Genomic DNA, 20,836 nt, shown 5'->3' on the forward strand with positions numbered 1-20,836 from the left:
TGCTAATTATACATGTCCTGATATTTCATTTTATGTCAATCTATTAGCAAGATATAGTTCTTCACCTACACGGAGACATTGGAACAGAGTCAAGCATATATTTCGTTACCTTAGAGGTACAATGGACATGAGTTTGTTTTATTCAAAAGTACCAAAATTAGAATTAACAGGTTATGCAGGTGCATGTTATTTGTCAGATCCTCATAATAGAAGATCACAAACAGGTTACTTGTTTAAATTGGAGGTACATCCATTTCATGGAGATATGTGAAACAAACCATAACACAACAACATCATCAAATCATGTTGAACTCTTAGCACTACATGAGGCGAGTCAATAACGTGTCTGGTTAAGGTCTCTAATTCAACACATACAAGAGAGTTGTGGTTTATATATCGGGAGAATAAATGCGACAATTATTTATGAAGATAATACTGCATGCATTGCTCAGTTGAAAAAAGGTTACATCAAAGGAGATCGAACAAAACATATTTCTCCTAAATTATTTTTCACTCATGATCTTTAGAAGAATGGTGATATAAGCATTCAACAAATTCGTTCTTGTGATAATCTTGCAAAACTTTTCACAAAGTTACTCCCAAGCAGAGTTTTTGAACAACTAGTACAAAAAATTGGTCTTTGTCGTCTCAGAGATGGTTGTATTGTCGAGGGGGAGAAATAAGTATATTATGTAAAAGGATATTTTAATTTTTTCCTTCACTAGAATTTTTTTCCCATTGGTTTTTTTTTTTATAGTAAGTGTAACGCCCGTCTTAATTATTTACTTAATTTAATGAGGATTTATATATTTATTTATATATATATTTATATGATTTAAGAATTTAAATAGTTTGCATGATTTATAGATAAATTATGTGATTTTCTAGAATGACGTGAAGTATATTGATGTTGTGAAGTTGTTATGTTGGTGTGACTTATTTTATTATTAAATAAAATAAGATATGAGAAATAAAATAAAAATATTAAAGATTGGGCTGCGTGGTGAGATGAGCAATTAGTAGTGAGAAGAGTAAAAAGGAGAGATAAATAGACAGACATAAGTTAGGAAAAGTAGTACGTACGTTTTTGGAGAAAAAGGGAGAAAAGTCAGAAAGAGAGAAGAACCAAAGGAGGGCTGCGATTCTGCCATTATCAGGTAAGGGTGAGACTAGCTTTCAATATAATTAAGGGTATGGTTCTGAGAATTGAATTTAACACGATTAGGTTGAGTGTTGGTGAGAATTGGGATTAGGGTTAAATGACCGATTTGATGATTAAACCATGAAAAGATGTTAGATTGATGCAAAATTAGTGTACAGACCTTAGATATTGCCTAAGATGATAATTAGATGCTATTTGGATGAAAGAATCATGAAGATAGGTGAAAAGTTGTAAATTTTAGGTTTCTGGCCGTACTGACATTCATCGCTCGCAACTGCGAGCAAGAACACTCGCATCTGCGAGCCAGGACCCAGAACTCGCCACTGCGAGCAATGCAACTCGCAACTGCGAGTGACCTGTAAGCTCGCCATTGCGAGCAGAATAACTCGCCACTGCGAGTAAGGACTTAGGAACCCAGAATGCACGCTTTGCTCGCCATTGCGAGCAAAGTTACTCGCCACTGCGAGTTAGGCTGTTAGTTGCCCAAAATTGTTCCGATGCGATCCTTTCGCACGTGTAGACATGAGATGGCCTTAGAAGTAAGAAAGAGAGTTGTTTAGGATACTTCAGAAGCTCCAAAAGTCTGTTCAGGTGACTGAGATTAGTAGTGATGTTGCATGAGAGATATTATGACGCTTTATGATAATTATGTTGATGTAATTCATTCCTTAGATGATGTTAATGCATTCAAGTGTTATTATATGTTGTATCTTGCTGCTGTTTTCTGCTGTTGACTGTTAATGTCTTGAAGTTGCATGAGTCGGTCTATGTTGTCAGAATTTAAGAAGTTGTCCATGATTATGAGTTGTATAAGTTGTTCACGATGTTGTCTAAGTTGTTGGAGTCCATTGCATACTCATTAAAGTTGGGGGCTTTAGGCCCGGCAGCCTTTGTGCTCATTAAAGTTGGGAGCTTTAGGCCCGGCAGCCTTTGTGCTCATTAAAGTTGGGGGCTTTAGGCCCGGCAGCCTTTGTGCTCATTAAAGTTGGGGGCTTTAGGCCCGGCAGCCTTTGTGCTCATTAAAGTTGGGGGCTTTAGGCCCGGCAGCCTTTGTGCTCACACGTTGAAGAGCCATTATGCTCATTTTGTTGTTGATTGGTACCACATGCATTTGCATATCAAGAAGTTCATGATGTTTAAGTTGTCAAGTTGTTGTTGAGTTGATAGAGTTGCATGGTCAAAGAAGAGTTGTGTTGTTAAGTTGTTGTTGAGTTGATAGAGTTGCATGGTCAAAGATGAGTTGTGTCGTCAAGTTAAGTGTTAAGTTGATTATGATTTGTGATGAAAATTAGTAATGGTATTTGATGATTGTATTTGTTATGAAATGAAAAATATGCTAATTGTTGATATGTTATTAATGTTTAAGTTGTTAAATGCATTTTATTGGATTATATTCTTAATGTATTGATTATGAAATCTCACCCCTTCTGCGTATATGTTGCCTCGACCGTCGGTAATGTGCAGGTAATAAAGATTAGAGGCGTTCATGAGTGGACTCTCAGTTGGTGTCTAGGTGCTCTGATACGTAACGGGATGGGGGATTGCTTTTACTTCTATTCCTTACGTGTTTCTTTTATGAACTAATTTATGAGAATTTCCAATAAGGCCTGCGTGCCAAGACTTTTAAATGTTGAACTATTTTCCGCTGCAACAGTTTAAGATTTTTCATGATGTTGATTTTGAAGGATAATTATTTTTATCTGTTTTGAGATGTTAAAGTAGTGTGTGGCATTCCGTTATGAATTAAATACTCTGATTTTAAATGAAATTTTTATGTTGGGAAAACGGGGTGTTACAGTAAGGGTTTAATGAGGCATATCATGATGGACATCCAAGAGAGAATGTTATGAATAATTAAATTGATGTCAATCCTTAGTCTTCCACCTTTCTATAATTCCCATTAGTGAGTGTATAGTGAGTGGTCCTTAATTACTTTGACCACTCACTTACTCATTTTGTGTCCTATAAATAGGGCTCATATTTTAGTGTAAAGACACACTTGTGGAGAGAATAATACACAAAACTCTCATCTTCTTCATCTTTGATCTTGTGTTTTTTAGTTTATTTTATAATAATATCAAATTTATATATGAATTCTGCTCTTTACCCAAATGGATTTGCTCATTCCCAGAGTAAATGACCAAAGTGCCCCTGCGTGAGTTAACTCACGCTAGTGTTAAATTTGCGTGAGTTAACTCACGCTACGTGAGTTAAGTCACGCAGAGATTTACACAGGATTTACACTAGTGCGAGTTAACTCACGCTGAGATTTGCACTAGCGTGAGTTAACTCATGTTGCGGGAGTTAACTCACACAGGGGCATTTTGGTCATTTACTTTGGAAATGAGCGGGTAAATAGCATAATTCTTTATATATGATTCTTCCAAAAACAAAATTATATATATCATCAGGCCTTTGGTTTATTCCTTAACAGAAAGCCCAACACTAATTGCCATAAGCCCTTTCACAAAAATCTCAATACTTCAAACAAATGAGATATGATTATTTAATCATGAGGTGGGGTCACCTTTTTTGTTTCATAGATCCCTTAAAAAGTTAATTCAATTAACATGTAACAAAATCTCAGCCGTCGAATAACAAAGTAATATTTATATATATAGTCATGCTTAAACTTTCCCATCATGGAAAAAAAACTCTCATTTCCCATGCTAAACTCCATCGGCATCGCATACTCAACCATACTTCAAATCACTTTCTTAACCTCATTCAAAAGTAATAAAGAAACCAATTTTTTTAAAGTCATAATTCAACCCCGCCTCTTTGCTTGTAACTGTTTATTTTTTACTTTAATTAGTCCCATTGTTTCCAAGTTTAACCATGGATAATTTCCATATGAACTAACCAAGACAACAATTTGAAGATAATAATACTCATCGCTTAGAATATAGGTTGAAAGGTGAAGGGAAAAGTGATTATGGATGGGCAACAAAGCCAAAAGATGATCAAACATAGGTTAATTAGTAGAGACATAAACAGAGAAAACAAATGATTTAGAACTAGAACTTTCAATGTTGCTGTAACTATGGTTTCGTTTTTGGAAATTTGAATATGTCTTTTTTTTTTCTTTTCTGAAACTAAGGTTTGTCGAGAAAGAAGAGAAGTATTGGAAAAATCAGATTCAAGAAAACTTGAGAAAACTAGGAAGCAAGAATAAATAGCAAAGTGAAAGGCGTAAGTTTGGACTGAAGTTAGTTGTAAGGAAAGTTAACCTGATGATTAGGAGGAAATATTTTTTAAGCAAGATGAGAATATCAAGTTTATCTTTGGGAGAATTTAACTAGCATGAGTTATTAGATTTTGATCATTTAGAAGCCAAAATAGGGTTTCTAACAACTAGTTTTCTATGTTTATGACACAGTGATGATATTGTCTGTGTAGTAATTGTAGTTTATGTAGCATCATCTCACTGCTCATCGCTAACCAATAATGCAACACAAATGAGCTTTTGTTTAGGGCTAAAAATAAATATCATGTTAGCTGAAATCTCACTGCTCATCGCTAATTAAAGGAAGCAATATGAGCACCGAGGCACGTTTAGTGGAGAATTGCGCACATGCGGGCATTGTCAACATACCATTCAGCGAAACGGAAGACAGAAAGTCAAACGTGGCGAGCCACATATTGCTCACAGCGGGAAGACTCACATCTTACCCGCATAAATAATTGAGCAAGGCTAATCTTTGTAGGTCATATCGTTTTAGCTAATATGACTAATGTTTACCCATAAATAATACATTTAACACTCTTTATTTAGAATAATTAAAAAAACTCAGATGCGAAACATAGTTCTTTCTTCAATGCAATCACTTAAAAAAAAAATCATTATTTATAGCTATTAGTTGATTCTTCAACTAACCTTGAAGTTGAATCTTACAATATTTCATATTATTCATATATTTCTGATATCACAACGTGGGCATTGAACTTTCAGCCAGGTCCATTGTCAGATTCTGGAACATTTGAAAGAAAAAAACAAACCAAAAATAGAAAGTAAATAAAAAAAATCAAAATAAATTGTTATTATATAAACCAGAATTGAATTGAATTGAAAGCGTGTAATAATTTGTATTTTATTGACTGGTCTTTTTTCTTTGGTCCCTTTCTCTTTCTCTCTCTCTCTCTCTTCTCTCTTCATCTTTCAACCTAAACACACAAAAACATAAAAGAGAGGAGAGAGAAAGAGAGAGAAAGAAACGGTCACCGGCCGCCCCCGCCACACGAAACCTTCATCCCATTTCCTGTCATTATTCAAAGTCAATTCTTTCATCAACCTGCTCAACCGGTAACCCTTCTTCTTCTTTTCTCTTCAATTATAATAACCTCTCTTTTTCTCTTTCTATCTCTCAAAAATCTTCATTCATTTCATTATTCTTTGATTCAAGTTATCTTCTTTGTTCTTTGAAGCTCTTTGCAAAAGGTTAATTCTTTCATTATTGGATTGGATTGAATTGGTGGTTCTGTTATGGCAACAACCAGCGTTGGATCCAATGATCTTACTACAAATAGAAGACAAACAAAACGACCCAAGTGTGAGATTTTTTGTTTTATGTTATGATTACTTCTTTTTTAGGGTTTTGAGCTCATTTTGTTCATGCCCATGTTTTGTTTTTTCTAATTTGGTTCTGTTTCTTATGTAAATTTTGTATTTTTTATGTTCATTTTTTAAGGGGTTTAGTTATATTTCATCAAGAAAATATTACCTCATGGTTTTGGAAACTTGGTTGACATGTTTATTGTTACTTGTTTTTTAGGCATTTCAGCTTAATTTGGTGATGCACATGTTTTGTTTTTTGTAATTTGATTGTGTTTGTTATGTAAATTGTGATTTTTCTTGCTGAGTCTATGTTGTGTTTTAAAAGTTCAATTTTTTTTTTTTTGGTTATTTTTTGAAGGGATTTTTATTTCATGAATATAAGACTTTAGCCTTGTTTAGGTAAACAACTTATTTGCAGCTTATACAACATGCACTTATCATCATAAGTGCTTATGTTTAAGCTATTACTATAGCAAAAGATAAAATAAAGTTAAATGGTAAACTTAAAAAAGTTAAATGGTAAACTTTCTTCATAAGTTATCTTGGAGAACTTATAAATATGAGTTGAAAATAGCTTACGAAAAATGTCATAGGCTGTTATCATAAGTTCTTTCTAAATAGTCTCACAAAACTTATGTCAGTAGATAAGCTCAAACGAGCCAATCTAATTGTGGCTTTTGTTTAAGCAAATATTACTCCATGGTTTTTGAAACTTAATTTGACATGTTGAGTATTATGGTTGAGCTAGTTGAAGAATGTGCTATGAGGTTATGAATGATTTATGGAGTTAGACAATATGTGTGGATTTGACAATAATTGTATGTATTTGGGTTCTATGTGTTTCTACTTGCTAAATTTGCTGACTAGAGTTCTCTTTGAAAATTTTCATGTCTTTCAGACTCAAAGTTTACGCAACAAGAATTACCAGCATGCAAGCCTATTCTTACACCACAAGCGGTAAATATGTTTGTTTGTATATAGTGTTTGTGATTATCTATTTAGCCTATATGCATTTAGAATTCACTATTTACATGGTATATTACTTTCTTTTCAGGTTATTTCAGCATTCTTGATTGTCACCATCGTATTCATTCCTATTGGAGTTGCTTCACTTATTGCTTCACGAGATGTACGCTTGAATGCAATATTGTTTTTCGATTTCTGTTTACAGCTCTCAATAGTATGCGTATGCTGACTTTTAATTTGTTATAACTGATCTTTGTATCAGGTTGTTGAAATTGTTGATAGGTATGAGGCAGCATGCGTACCGTCAAATTGGACAGATAAAGTAGCATACATTCAGAGTGCTGCCGATAAAACTTGCACAAGGACACTGCATGTATGGTTCATTAACTCCATTTTCTCTTTGTACTTGTTCCTATGTTATTTCTGCATTAACTCTGTTCTTATAATTGATGAATTGTGAATTCCAAATTTTGATGATCATTTGTTTTAAAAACTACTCTTATGAATAGGTGGAGAAGCGTATGAAGTCTCCTATCTATGTTTACTATCAGCTTGACAACTTCTACCAGAATCACCGACGGTACATTGCTTTTTATTTCTCATGAATCAGACATTCATTTTCTGTTTGAATTTCACATTTACAATGCACAGAGGAAAGTGGTTTGAAGTAACAAGGATCTCATGTTCTTTAGATTTTGTTGCGTACCTCCCTCAATTGTTTGGACGTCTTTGTTGAGTGACAACTTTCATCTTGTCATTGTGATTTGTGAAATTTTATACATTGTTCTCCTATGAATAAATGTTGTTTGTTGCAACACATTTTGTCCCCGTTTTCATGTGTTCCCATTATGGTTTTCTAATTTGAAAAAAAGGATTATTTGGTATCATTTAAGTTTGAGGAAAAAAACTGTATTGTTTATTGTAATAAATGATTGCCAAAAATAGCTAGATCGACAACTGAAATAAAGTTGATTTGCAAGCTACCATTTAAAATGCATGAAATGTTTTTACAAATGATTATAAAATTGTAGAGTTGTAGTTGTGATTCTGTTCTATAATTTGAACAACTTTACAGAATTAGTTAAAAGATAACTGTGAACTATTCGTGAGTTTAAATTTAAAGAGACGTTCATATGAACTTTGTTTTTCATGTATTCATCTTGCATTTAGAGTATACCTTTTGAATATAAATACAAATAATTATAGTTGTTTATGTCTCCACTGTCTTTGATTGTTTGCTTCGTTTTATAATTTCCACTCTCATTGATTGGTTTTTTAGTGGTGTAATCATATTCATATAATATATTGTGTATATTTGTTTATATTCTCATGAATATGTTTTTTTTTTTAAAAAAAAAAAGGTATGTGAAAAGCCGAAATGATGAGCAATTGAGGGATGCTGGAAAAGCAAACTCAACAAGTGGTTGTGACCCTGAACGTGATGTAAATGGTGTGCCAATCGTACCTTGTGGTCTTATAGCTTGGAGCATGTTCAATGATACATACAGCTTCTCACGCAACAACAATAATGTCGCAGTGAACAAGAAAGAAATCTCATGGAAAAGTGATAGAGATCATAAATTTGGAAGTGATGTTTTCCCTAAAAATTTCCAGAATGGTAATATTACAGGTGGTGCTCATCTCAACGAGAGTATACCGGTAAGTTTTTTCACTTACTCTAAATTTCTTATAAGCTTATGGATACAAATATAGAAAAGTTACATGAGAGATCTTCTGAAACAAGTTCGCTGCAAAAGATAATTTGAACTTGTAAAAGTTATTGCTAAAAATTCAGATACTGCATGATTCTTTCTTAAAACCAATCTTTAAATAGATCAATCATTTGTAAAACCAAATGTGACATACACATTTTTGTTCCTGATTTTATGATTTCCAGTGTATTCCACTGTTCATCTTGTGATTGTATCAACATTCTCAATTTGCTTGCATCAATGAGATAAGTCACTCACTTTCTGAATGTTTATGAAACAGTTGAGTGAGCAGGAGGATCTTATCGTTTGGATGCGGACTGCGGCTTTGCCAACTTTTAGGAAGTTGTATGGAAAGATTGAGGTGGATCTGGAGAAAGGTGATGAGATAAACGTGGTATTGCAGAATCGCTACAACACATATAGTTTTAGTGGCAAGAAGAAGCTTGTATTGTCAACTACTAGTTGGCTTGGTGGAAAGAATGACTTCCTTGGGATTGCTTATCTCTCTGTTGGAGGATTGAGCTTCTTTTTGGCCATGGCTTTTACTATTGTATATTTTGTCAAGCCAAGGTAAGAAAATCGCTTACTGCTTTCTACTATGCAAATTCATTTTGAATGATGATGTTCATTGGAGCGTTCTCAATAACTCCTCAATAACTTTCCTTACTTCATACATGGGTTTTCTAATATATTGAATGCATTCACTCTTTGCACACAATAGGTTGTTTTGCTTTTTACTAACCAACATAATTTTTATTAGCTCAACCTTAAGTCAATTTGAATATAAACTACGATTTGCTCAAGTTAGTTATATGTTAAGTGCATTGCAAATTAAGTATATATTTATGAAAAACTTTTCGATATGTGAGAGTTTTCTTCATGACATAATTAAGATGTAAGAAGAAAAAAAAGGTTTAAATTTGATTTTTGATCTCTGTCATATAGAAGGTATTCAATTACACCGATGTAATACTTGGGTAGTATCACTCTGCTCAATAACTTACTGGATATACATACTTTATAAAACTGTCTGTTAATTGAAAGTTTATATCATATTGACGTCTTTGTAAATTTGTACATAAATCTAAAATATTTTAATATGTTATTGAGATGCGTCCAGATTAACATCTTACATGTTCTTATTAAATGATGTTAATCTTTTAATCCCTGTAATTATAATATATACTTTTCTGTCCCCTATATGAATCAGTTGAAATTGCGAAGTTTAGTGATTGACACAAGCTCATATTTGAACAAACATGCATAATTGCAATTTTGAATATGATTAGCTACTAATCTGTATGTCTCTTTGTTATAGGCAACTTGGAGATCCTTCATATTTGTCATGGAATAGGAACCCATCAGGTCACTGAACTGAGAAACTAGGTGTGCATCATCTTCCAGGATTTCCCTCAGGAGACCTTGTGTATTATTAATTTTCAGACTTATACAGTAGTGGGTGTTATTTTGTACATCAATGTTATTAATACATGTTTCATAGCAATAATTTTCATACATTAGGAGTTTTTATGTATTCCTCCAAAAAGAATTCTTTTCTTTTTTTGTCTTGTGCATAAGAATTGAGATATTTTGTAATATAGTGTGCTATTTCGTACAACTCAAGAAGTGTTTGGTACAAGTTTTGCTTTTTAGTGAGTGAAAATAGTTTAAATCGTAAACATGAGATTGAATGATCCTTTACTAGAAAGAGTTTTCTAAAATACAAAATAGCCTTTTATTCACCAAAAATCATATAAGACCAAAAACTATCAATAAAAGTTTTTCTGTGTTATGCCTTGTGTTGAGTTGTTTTGTTTTAGGTTGTTCTGTTTAGTACTTAATGTTTTAGTAAACACACTTTCTCTTTGTTAACAAGTCCATGCGAAGAATATTTTGAGCGTTCTGATAAACATCGAAAAGATGAGAATAATGTTTTAAATACTGATTCAAAAATCGAATTGACATGACTTTATGTCATGATTAATCGCTTTAATTTGCCTGAATAATCAAAAGGTTCGATGCATGCTTAATGTTAATGAGATATTCTAGTGAGTGTTCCTTCTGAGGTGTATACAGTTTAAAAACTTTTCTTTTTTTGAGCATTATGTTTACATAGGTCATCAATTAATTAAAAAAAAGTTGTCAAGTTAAGTCCCTCTACCCTGGAGGCAACTAAAAAAATGTTCAGTTGCAACATTTTATTTTGATAACAAAAAAAACTACCTCCTAATTTAGGTCCTTTTGTAATACATTAGTCATAATTTTAACACTTAATTGTTCATATTTCTTTCATACCCTTCTTTATATCAAACAAAAAACCAACATTTTAAATGAACTTGTTTCATTTTAACGATTTCATCTTTCCGTTTTTTATAAAGATAATAATGGAACGATAATCCAATGACATGTTTAAGAAAGCATCCTGGTATATAAGGATTCAATTAATTCAATTAATACTTTAATTCATCCCTCATTTGGCAATTTGCAAAGGATCATGACCTTGGCTTCAAGAATGAATTAATTCAGTTTGACAATCAATAACTAAATAAATAAAACCTAATCCTATTTTTCTTTCAACTGATTTGAGCAAACACATTCTCTTCTCAGTGACTGAAAAATAAATTCTGCAAAATTGCATCAAAATATAGAATTAACCTAAAGTACAAACAAAACTCATGAAACTCTTAACAGAATGTTCGTTAGGTATGCGCCTTCCGGGTATGATGGATCAATAGGATGATCACAAGCAGCTCCAGCATCTCTTAGAACAGTGATTTTTCTCTTTGCCATAGATGCTGCACCCTAAAAAAACCAGAAAATTTAATAATTCATTAACTTGGATTAGGTAATATACTCTTAGTAAAATGTCTATCCACTAAACTCGTTTAAAAATGTCTACTGATTAAGAATACTACTTAAGGCCTCAGCACTAGATTATTGCAAACAGATAAATGGTACCAAAAACTTCCATGTCACACTGGACTGATGCAGTGAATACTCAAAATGGGAGTGAAAATGCAAGTAGAAACTTTTTCGTATTACTTTTTTACACTAAATTTATATCGTTATTTTATTTTATTTTTGCAGAAAAGTTCAAACTCCATTCATTGCGAGCATAAATTTTTTAACAATTGAAATCCCTCACATTTCCTAGGTGGTTATTATGCTAATAATATTTACAAGATTAATTAAGCCAACTCAATTTCCTAACATAATATAATGAATCATAAGATGATTTGAATTCTAATGGTATCCACCTTTCAACCTACTACCTTGAGATTTGCTGTATTATATATTTATCTCTTACAAATTTGATTGCATCATCCAACATTCTTATATCTGTCCAATATGTTTGTATCTTTGATGAGAATTTTGATAATATAAGGGTCACTATCATGCCCTAGTGCTATAATAGTCTTTCAACTCATACTGTCTAATTTTGTAATTGGACACTATATCTGAGATTCGCAAGTTTATATAAGTTATTAAAAAAGAATAAATTTTATCAAAAAACAGAAGAATAAAATTGTCAACTTCTCAAGTTAAATTCCATTTCATCCCCTTTCACATATTATACACAGTATTCAACAGGCTAAAGTTTTACACTCTCCTCTCCTTTTTTTCACTCTGCTCTCCTTTCTTTCCCCTCCGTTCCCCCTCACCCTTACTTTCTCTCCTAACTCAAACAAAACATAACAGTGGTGTATATGCTGGATACCTGTAGGATACGCATGAATATGCCACTTTGGGTCACAGCTCCAGAACAGGAACAGGTCATCAAAAGACCACCTCTTTTTGTAAGTTGCATGGCCAACGAATTCAAATTTCTGTACATACCAGATGCACCATGTAGAACCTGTAGCAAAAAACGTTTTACGCTAAAATTTCAATTCCACGACAAAAAGCTGAAAGTTGAAAATGAGCAGAAGCAACGGTGTGCAAATTCCAAAACTTTCATGATAACACCAGATCACACAATAAATTTCAAGATCTTTACTCTTGCAATCGCTTCTAGTTCCAAGTAAATTCAAGTAAAGCACTGGTTACATTAGTACATAGTCCGAGGCTTTAAATATCACATGCAGAATCAATATCAACCAACGATGACAACTAAAGATCCTTTCCTACTATATGAGGCAAGCTATTTAGGTCAAGGATGGACCCGTCACCTCTGATATTCTCATGATTTGAACTATAGTTTTCCTAAGTCACTCTTTACCTCTACCTATGAGAAGATTCTCTATCTAGTCAACCCTCCTTACCAGGGTTGCGTTGCTATAAGTCTTCTCCACAAATGACCAAACCTAATCTAGAACAAGTGGCTCATAAAACGAAATAATAAACCACTTGTTACCAGTGCAGTAAGAATATGTCCAATGCATACAGAAGGCCAAATACCTCCCTGGGTCCTTTAAGTTTCATGTTTGTTTCAGATAGGTCCTTTATGTTTCTAAGGTTTCAGATAGGTCCTTTAAGTTTCGAGTTTGTTTCGGATAGGTCCTTTAAGTTTCTAAGGTTTCAGGTAGGTCCTTTAAGTTTTGAGTTTGTTTCGAGTTTGGCTTAACGGACAGATCAACTTTGGCTTAACGGAGGTTGATAGAAAGGACCTATCTGAAACAAACTCGAAACTTAAAGGACATATCTGAAACCTTAGAAACTTAAAAGGACCTATCCGAAACAAACTCAAAACTTAAAGGACCTATCCGAAACAAACGCGAAACTTAAAGGACCCGGGGAGGTATTTGACCCATACAGAAAACAAAGCTTCTAAGCAGCTCCCATTGATGAGTGTTTCTAAATCAACTGATCTTAAAATGGAAGTAAAAATTGAAGAATCAATCAAAGTTTTTTATTTTCTTTTAAATGAACTTCAACAATTAACAGAGATGGAGCAAAGATCCACAACAAATATGAATTAGCATTTCCATACACAACTTCAATGTGTCCGCCTCCTACAAAGGTGAAAACAAAGGGAGTTCCTACGAAGGGAAGGTGTCAAATCCAAATGCATCATCTTAACATGATCCATCATTATGGGAGCGTGTTGTTGATGCATTCTTTTTCTTACATGCCTGAACTTGATATTCTTGTTCGCAAAATTGCAATGATTAGTAAGGTCTAATTTAGAAAAAGCATTTGTGTCAATGCGTGACATGTGGTCGTTTTCTCACCTAGTAACTGTCAGAGTTCGAGTGGTAATGCAACGCAAATGGGTCAAAAGGTTGTATTGTAGTAGATTAAAAGGGATGAGCTTATTGCTACTGTTGTAACATCAATGAGCAACGAGAGCAACGCTTCAATGGATTTGCAGTTGTAAGAAATGGTGCCGACTACTAAAGACAGTGCAAAACTAAGAGAAAGGATTGTGGTCCCAATGGCCAATGTTTGACTGAGTAGTTCCTTAGGGGATTTTCCCTCCAGAGTTGTAAGGGTTTTCCCCCATTCTTTGTAATAAAGTACCCAATTTGTAACCAAATATTTTTACTCACTTGAAAATGGATTTATTTTTATTATATTACATATTTTTGCAACAACAAGATCGTACTCAAGTAGCATAAAAGTACCATACAATGACCAAATTTGTAATGATGATAATATAGCATCATCAGACATGATAAAAATGAAAAGCAAATAAACTTTATCACAATTCAACAGCAGAGAAACCCAATTACTCTCTTCTTTAGGAAGCCTAAGTGTTAAAGTATGTCAAAACATATATTTTGCAACCATAATTGATACCTTTTTCGAAGGTGCCAGTTTAGGAGGATCAATGATGACAATATCCCAAGATTCATCTCTCATAAGAGCACCCTTCATGAATTGAGTTGCATCTTCTTTCAAAAAGGATATTCTTCCTGGTTCAATGTTGTTAAGTACAGCATTTTCTTTAGCAAGCTCAAGTGCTGGCAGCGATGAGTCAACACCTAACAAAATTGTCAACATAACTACACTTATTAGATCGGTCTATTGGTCTCAACTTACACTAATAATATTATACAGATAAGTTAAACTATCCCTCTATACATTTGTTCCAGGCTTTTAACAGGGAGTCTGTAAAAAGATCAAATTATAATGTAGAGTCGAGAAAATTCTCTTTTGCCCTTCATTAGATTCTAGGATAACTGGATTCTCATTACTGAAATTGTTAGTTACAAAGAGACGAGTTTCAGCTTATATAGATGCTTCAGACCTGATTTTCTGTAGCAGGTGTATGCAAGAATGAGAGTGGACAGCTGTCAGTTAGTGACAGCTGTGATAACGACCTAACAGTGTTAGTTATCTATAATTGGCGCGTGGGTGAATACAATAGATCACATGTCTAAATCATCACATACCACGAGCTCATGGTGGCTGGCCAGCTGCACTGGAGATGCCACATTTGAGCTTGGGTCTGAGAAGTAGAAATTTGGTGCTGGAAACTGGCTTCGTGAGAATGTCAGCCCACTGATCATCACCAGCGATGTGTAGAACTGTCAGTTGCTTAGCCAAGACCTTTTCTCTAATAAAAAAATAAGTCAATTTTCATATGCTTTGTCCTTGCACAGAATAGGATTATGTGCCAAAAGGACAGTAGATTGATTATCGCAGCATATGGATGGAGGGTGTGTAGGGAACACAGAGTTCTGTGAGTAATGTCTGCACCCAAAGAAGATCAGCTATAATATGAGCAAGACTACAGTACTCAGCTTCAGTGCTGGACCAAGCTACAACTGGTTGCTTTTGTGACCACCAAAAGATGAGATTGGGAACAAAGTAGATAGAGCCCCAGAGGTAGAGCGTCTATCATGGAGATCTGCATCACAAAAGGCCTTGAGATGGGGTAAAAACGAAAGCCAAGCTGACTGGTGCCTTTTAAATACCTTAAGAATCATCTGACTGTCATCCAATGAGATTCCAAGGGATTAGCCGTAAACTGGCAAAGTGGCATACTGCAAGGCACCAACCACATATCTGAGCATGAAGGGGTCTTGCATAAGGTCAGTAGCATCATTGGTGAGTTTGAGGTCAGATGGCATAGGAGGGGATACTGGGTTAGATCCGAGCATGTTGGTCCTGGAGTGAGGATGAATCTCAAAGTTACTTCTGGACTATTTTAAGTGAGGGAAAAAAAAATTCATCGAGTTTAAAACAATCCTATCGGAAGTAACAAAGAATAGTTATTAGGTTATTTTGACTTGTCGGGTTGGGCACACTTTTCTTGAACTAGTCTTTAATTCTCAGTAGTTGTATGCTTCCTTTCTTTTTAAAACAACCAAATTATTTATAACAGTAAATTGTCAATCATAGACAATGATAGTGAAGAAGGAATTAGCAACATAGAATGTACCAGTGACATTTAGAGCACCGCCACGCACTGCATTTAGAGCAAAACCACCACTATAGCAACAAAGATCAAGAACCTTTTGACCATCTGAAACTCTTGATATAAACTGGCGATTCTCGCGCTGATCTGCATAGAACCCTGTCTTCTGTCCTTTCAGTGAAATTGTGTACACGATTCCATTTTCCATAATCTGAAAGAGAAGAACATCAAACACCAAAAATCTCAAACTTAATGAATTTCACATCTCCGTGTTCGTTATCCCAAATCCCAACTTGATTATGATCGGTTAATTAGTAATACGCCCCTACCCCACACAACGTTTAAGTGGTGAATATATATGAGTCCCATCTTCTCAGGTCTTTAATTTGGGAATCATCAAAACATATGTCAAGGTACAAGATACAAAATTGCATAATGTAAGGATAACAAAACCTCCAAGACTAAGAGCTAATTTACTTTGTGAAAACATTTTCTATTTTCATTTCCTAAAATTTGTGTTAGTTTTACTCGTTAACAAAAAGAAAAGAGGCATTTGATGATAGTTAGGGATGATGCATTTCAGGAAATAATGAAAATAATTCTTGACATTTTCATTATTTTCGGAAATGAAAGACATTTGTACATTTCAAGAGTCTCTTTTTTCCTTGTTAATAAGTAAAACTAACACGAATGTTAGGAAAAGAAAATAGAAAATGTTTTCACAAAGTAAACGGCCCCTAAACTATTTTCATCGAAGTAGATATTTTGTGTCTTTTCTGATGAATGAAATGAAATAATTAACATTTAGCTAATTTTGTCAAATTAAAACACTTTGATTAAAAACTTCTTAAAAAAAACACTTTGATTAAAAAGTTTGGTTCAGCTATATTTCAACTTTATGACAAATTGCATTTATTTACCTTTTGTCATACATCAAATGCAATAAGAAACAACTACATGAAGAAAATAATAAGATCAGTGTCTAGCGGCACTAATCTACTACCAAGTACAATGGCATTCTAATTACTTAAGATAAGTACATGAAAAAAGAAATAATTCAAAATTTTGATGAACATTTTAATGGACCACAACATACCTTTGTTCTTTCAGGACAGGTAGATGAAAGCATTTCCTCTGAATCAGACACATTAACTCCGTCTTCCTTTAAAATATCAATAGATGGCCTCCAATTTATATGATTGATGTAGTTTATTTTCCTTATGCATGTCTCTATCTCTGATTTGTACTTCTCAACCCAAGCAGCAGATGACACTACTACAGCTATATCTCCAAATACATCAACTATCAACCCAGATAATCTGTTGCAAAACAAGTAAAACCCAATTCAACATCATCCAAATAAACTTTTTGGAAGCACTATCATTAAAAAGTTGGAAGAAAAAATGAGTGGTTATTTGTGATCAGACATTCAGACCTAACATATGAATCTTTAAGAGGAAACATGTTAAAAAAAAAGGTGGTATAGCCATACATAAAAATTGTCTTCTTTCTATCATAAAAGTAAGGTGTAAGAGTATGATGTCAAAATAATGTGAAAAAACTGTGGACCTATTTAAAGTTGACAAAAGGAATCATGAAGAGGAAAAGTTCAACCCTTCATCTCTCACCTGTCACCCTCACTATTGATTAGACGATACGCATTCGTATGGACAGAAGGAAGACCCAACCTTCTACGCAATTCAACAGCGGCGTCAATTCTTGTTTCAAGCAGTTTCTCCATGTTCAATGCACATGCTGAATCACTGTGTCAATATAAAAATTAAATATAAAAGACCAAGTCAACAGACTAAGCTGAAACAAAAAGCGATGAACAAATAATCATATGCCAAAACCTGGTAGCTTCGTCTTCAAGCTGCATGAGCCGAACAGAGAACATAGAAACCGAGTTGTACAAGCCCCAGCCTATTGGTTTCTCAGTCCCATCTGATACTAGAACAATATCGCCTGTCTTAGGAGGCGGCCTACCGATAATTCTATCGACAGCTCCACTGTATACCATTGGGTTGCCATCCTTAAAGAGTTGCGTCTTCCCCTTCTTTAGCACAACCTTTGCAACACCTACCAAACCCAAACTATTCATAAAATATTTCAGTAAGCTTAAAAGAAAAAACAACTTTCCCATGTATTACTGTTCACATAATTTATAATATACTATATGTATCTATAATTAAAAAATATAGATGAGTTAGATAGAAATATGGTTACCGATATAATATTATGGCATCGTTTGATCCACGTAGGGGTGTGCATCGTTTGATCCATATCAGTTTAGATTTTTAAATCCCGGTCCATATCAAAATAAAATGAGCCAGTCCGACGGCAAAGAAAAACAAACTGTACCCACTACCCGGACCTTCGGCCGCCGTCATGATAGACAGATAGAGTGCAGAGTAACCGGAAGTCATGGAGCACCAGAAAAAGAAACAAATAATAAGTTAAGCATGATGAAGAGGGATAAGACCGGTGATTGGCTATGATGGAGGAAAAGGAGATGTGGTTATATATGCGTTGCAATTGGTTACTTGTGTGATAGAATTTCTATTCATCTAAGATAGCAAATTTTATCCTCTTCTATTTTATTAGCAATTGTAAAAAGATTACATTTCCCTCACTTTGGTTTTGATTTTTCAAAAAACTATTTCCTATTTTCCCCAAATGTCAAAGCATTGTCTGTAATAGACAAACCATTTCTTGGATAGGAGGGTCTTTCTAATAAGAACTTTGGCATTGGATGTTGAATTCTTTGGGGATGATTGAATTTTACCACCCTTTTTTCATCTGATTATGTTGAATATCATAGAGTATCCATTTGCAGATGGATCATTGTCATCCCACTCCCAATTTGGGGACTAATATGGACTTGTCATCTGTAGATTTGTTCGACATGAAATTATAGGAGAAAAGTTGTAGGATTTGTGTTGGTAGTAATTTCATCCCCTTTGACCAAGTGTCCAAGATTCTTCTCTGTCTCAATAGAGAAGAGTTGAAACAAAAAACACTTTGGTTTTGATTGATTCAATGAAATTACTACTAACACAAATCCTGCAACTTTTCTCCTATAATAATTCATGTTGAACAAATCTACAGACAAGTCAACATTAGTCCCCAAATCTGGGGAGTGGGATGTCAATGATCCATCTGCGAATGGATACTCTATGATATTCAACAAAATCAAAGATGAAAAAGGGATGGTAAAATTCAATCATCCCCAAAGAATTCAACATCCAATGCCAAAGCTCTTATTAGAAAGACCCTCCTATCCAAGAAATGGTTTTGCTGTTACAGAAACGTCCATTCTGACAATGCTTTGACCTTTGGGGAAAATAATAATTAGAAAATAGATAGTATTACATTATATTTAAAATTTCTAGCGAATTATCACTGGAACTTTTTTGGCTTAGAGAAAGGAAAAATAATTTTACTCTAATATGGTACAAATACCACACGAAAAACTCGTCAACACAAGTCGAATGGAGGAGAGAAGGAAATTTAAAATTTCTAGCGAATTATCACTGGAACTTTTTTGGCTTAGAGAAAGGAAAAATAATTTTACTCTAATATGGTACGAATACCACACGAAAAACTCGTCAACACAAGTCGAATGGAGGAGAGAAGGAAATTCAAAATTTCTAGCGAATTATCACTGGAACTTTTTTGGCTTAGAGAAAGGAAAAATAATTTTACTCAAATATGGTACGAATACCACACGAAAAACTCGTCAACACAAGTCGAATGGAGGAGAGAAGGAAAGGATTCAAAGTTTTAGAATATTTTTCGGTGTGAGGAATGCATTATGGATCTTTCTATTTATAGAGAAAATTCACAACATATGTGAGATACTTTGGGAACAAGTAATTCACATATTGGATCAGTACAAAAATATCTCAAATTGAGTGCCAGAATATATCAAATTGAGTATAAAAATATATTATTGAGTACTAAAATATATTATTGACTACCAAAATATATTTCAGATCAAGTACCAAAATATATTACATTGCATACCAAAATATTTTAGATTGTGTTCCAAAATATTTTAGCAAAACTTGGGGACTAAGAAAACACTTTCTAATAATGATTAAATTAAGGCAAAATTACACTTTTAGTCCCTTAACATAATTTCTTGGTCCTTTATCATTTTTTCTAGTGCTTACTTCCACTTTTTTCAATTCAAACTACACAAGTTCTGCCCAATGTGAGACATTGTGTTCAGTTTTTAACTCTCAATTTCCACACATGTTCCACCAAATATAAAAAAAAAAAAAAAAAAAGAAGAGAATGAAATTTGCAATCTTAAATGAATAGAAATTCTATCACATGACTAACCAATTGCAGGGCATACATAACCACATCTCCACCTCCACCATTGGCAATCACCGGTAAAATTTTCTTATCCCTCTTCATCGCGCTTATCTTCTTATTATAATTACAATTATTGGTTTTATTTTTTAGTGAATTATCTTCCGCATAAGCACATCTGGCTTGAAAGAGCTTATGGAAACAGCTTATGAAATGTCTATAGGTTGCAGCTTATGAAAACAGCTTATAGCTTATATAAAAACAATTTGACTTTCCTACATATATTATTGTAGAAATGAAAATAGTGTTTAATAAGTACAAAAAAGAGAAAGTGATAGGTGTACCTTTGGGTTGATGAGAAGCAATTTGTTGAAGGGTAGATGGCAATGAACAAACGGAGAGGGATTTGGTGAGTAACTGCTTCATTTTCACCCTTCGTACGAATTCTTGTGTTGATGGATGGAACGCCCAAACTCTCTTCTCAGGGTTTATAGAGGGATATGAGTAGGGCTGGGCAAAATTAATGGTTAACCGAACCGAACCGGTTAACCGAACCGAATCATATCAAAATTAACTGAACCATTTCACAAATTTATGGACTGAACCATTATTTTGATAACGGTTAATTAACCAAACCGAACCATTAATAACCACAGTTATCCAAACCGAACCAAACCGAACCATTAAGCATATATATTTAAAACCAACTTATTTTTAAAAAAACAACTTATTTTAAAATAACTTATTTTATGCAAAACAACTTATTTTAAAATCAACTTATTCAAAACAGCTTATTTATGCAAAATAGCTTATTAGGA

General features: G+C 33.8%; 2 protein-coding genes across 5 annotated transcripts; one reads left to right on the forward strand and one right to left on the reverse strand.

Moving 5' to 3' along the window:
* The first annotated feature begins 5,236 nt into the window (after nucleotides 1-5,236).
* LOC146898798 (ALA-interacting subunit 3-like) lies at nucleotides 5,237-10,013 on the forward strand. Of its 2 annotated transcripts, none has more exons than XM_085738858.1 (9): nucleotides 5,237-5,465; nucleotides 5,566-5,712; nucleotides 6,616-6,674; nucleotides 6,772-6,846; nucleotides 6,946-7,056; nucleotides 7,193-7,263; nucleotides 8,045-8,342; nucleotides 8,676-8,965; nucleotides 9,714-10,013. In XM_085738858.1, exons 2-9 carry the CDS (start codon nucleotides 5,646-5,648, stop codon nucleotides 9,766-9,768), a joined length of 1,026 nt encoding a protein of 341 aa, XP_085594984.1. In that variant the 5' UTR covers nucleotides 5,237-5,465; nucleotides 5,566-5,645; the 3' UTR covers nucleotides 9,769-10,013. The 2 variants fall into 2 exon arrangements, with proteins under 2 accessions (XP_085594984.1, XP_085594983.1); XM_085738857.1 differs by having other exon boundaries at nucleotides 5,588-5,712.
* An 863-nt stretch (nucleotides 10,014-10,876) lies between these two features.
* On the reverse strand, nucleotides 10,877-20,479 carry LOC146898799 (S-adenosyl-L-methionine-dependent methyltransferases superfamily protein). Of its 3 annotated transcripts, none has more exons than XM_085733370.1 (8): nucleotides 20,363-20,479; nucleotides 17,552-17,777; nucleotides 17,327-17,461; nucleotides 16,795-17,017; nucleotides 15,723-15,909; nucleotides 14,135-14,319; nucleotides 12,114-12,251; nucleotides 10,877-11,197 (listed from the first exon to the last, which is right to left on the reverse strand). In XM_085733370.1, exons 1-8 carry the CDS (start codon nucleotides 20,442-20,444, stop codon nucleotides 11,069-11,071), a joined length of 1,305 nt encoding a protein of 434 aa, XP_085589496.1. In that variant the 5' UTR covers nucleotides 20,445-20,479; the 3' UTR covers nucleotides 10,877-11,068. The 3 variants fall into 3 exon arrangements, with proteins under 3 accessions (XP_085589496.1, XP_085589497.1, XP_085589498.1); XM_085733371.1 differs by lacking the exon at nucleotides 20,363-20,479 and adding an exon at nucleotides 17,925-18,180 and having other exon boundaries at nucleotides 17,552-17,791; XM_085733372.1 differs by lacking the exon at nucleotides 20,363-20,479 and adding an exon at nucleotides 17,925-18,051.
* Nucleotides 20,480-20,836: the final 357 nt, after the last annotated feature.

This window comes from Medicago sativa, chromosome 8 (genome assembly GCF_051527215.1).
Source record: "Medicago sativa cultivar Bolivia chromosome 8, Bolivia_mono, whole genome shotgun sequence".
In the NCBI taxonomy this organism is placed as follows: domain Eukaryota; kingdom Viridiplantae; phylum Streptophyta; class Magnoliopsida; order Fabales; family Fabaceae; genus Medicago; species Medicago sativa.

Coding starts and splice junctions, on each gene's coding strand:
- LOC146898799 (XM_085733370.1), bottom strand. CDS start 20,444: ATGAAGCAGTTACTCACCAAATCCCTCTCCGTTTGTTCATTGCCATCT. Junction 15,910..16,794: donor CCTGTCCTGAAAGAACAAAG/GTATGTTGTGGT, acceptor CTTCTCTTTCAG/ATTATGGAAAATGGAATCGT. Junction 14,320..15,722: donor CGGTGCTCTAAATGTCACTG/GTACATTCTATG, acceptor CAATTTTGTTAG/GTGTTGACTCATCGCTGCCA.
- LOC146898798 (XM_085738858.1), top strand. CDS start 5,646: ATGGCAACAACCAGCGTTGGATCCAATGATCTTACTACAAATAGAAGA. Junction 7,057..7,192: donor CTTGCACAAGGACACTGCAT/GTATGGTTCATT, acceptor TCTTATGAATAG/GTGGAGAAGCGTATGAAGTC. Junction 8,966..9,713: donor GTATATTTTGTCAAGCCAAG/GTAAGAAAATCG, acceptor TCTTTGTTATAG/GCAACTTGGAGATCCTTCAT.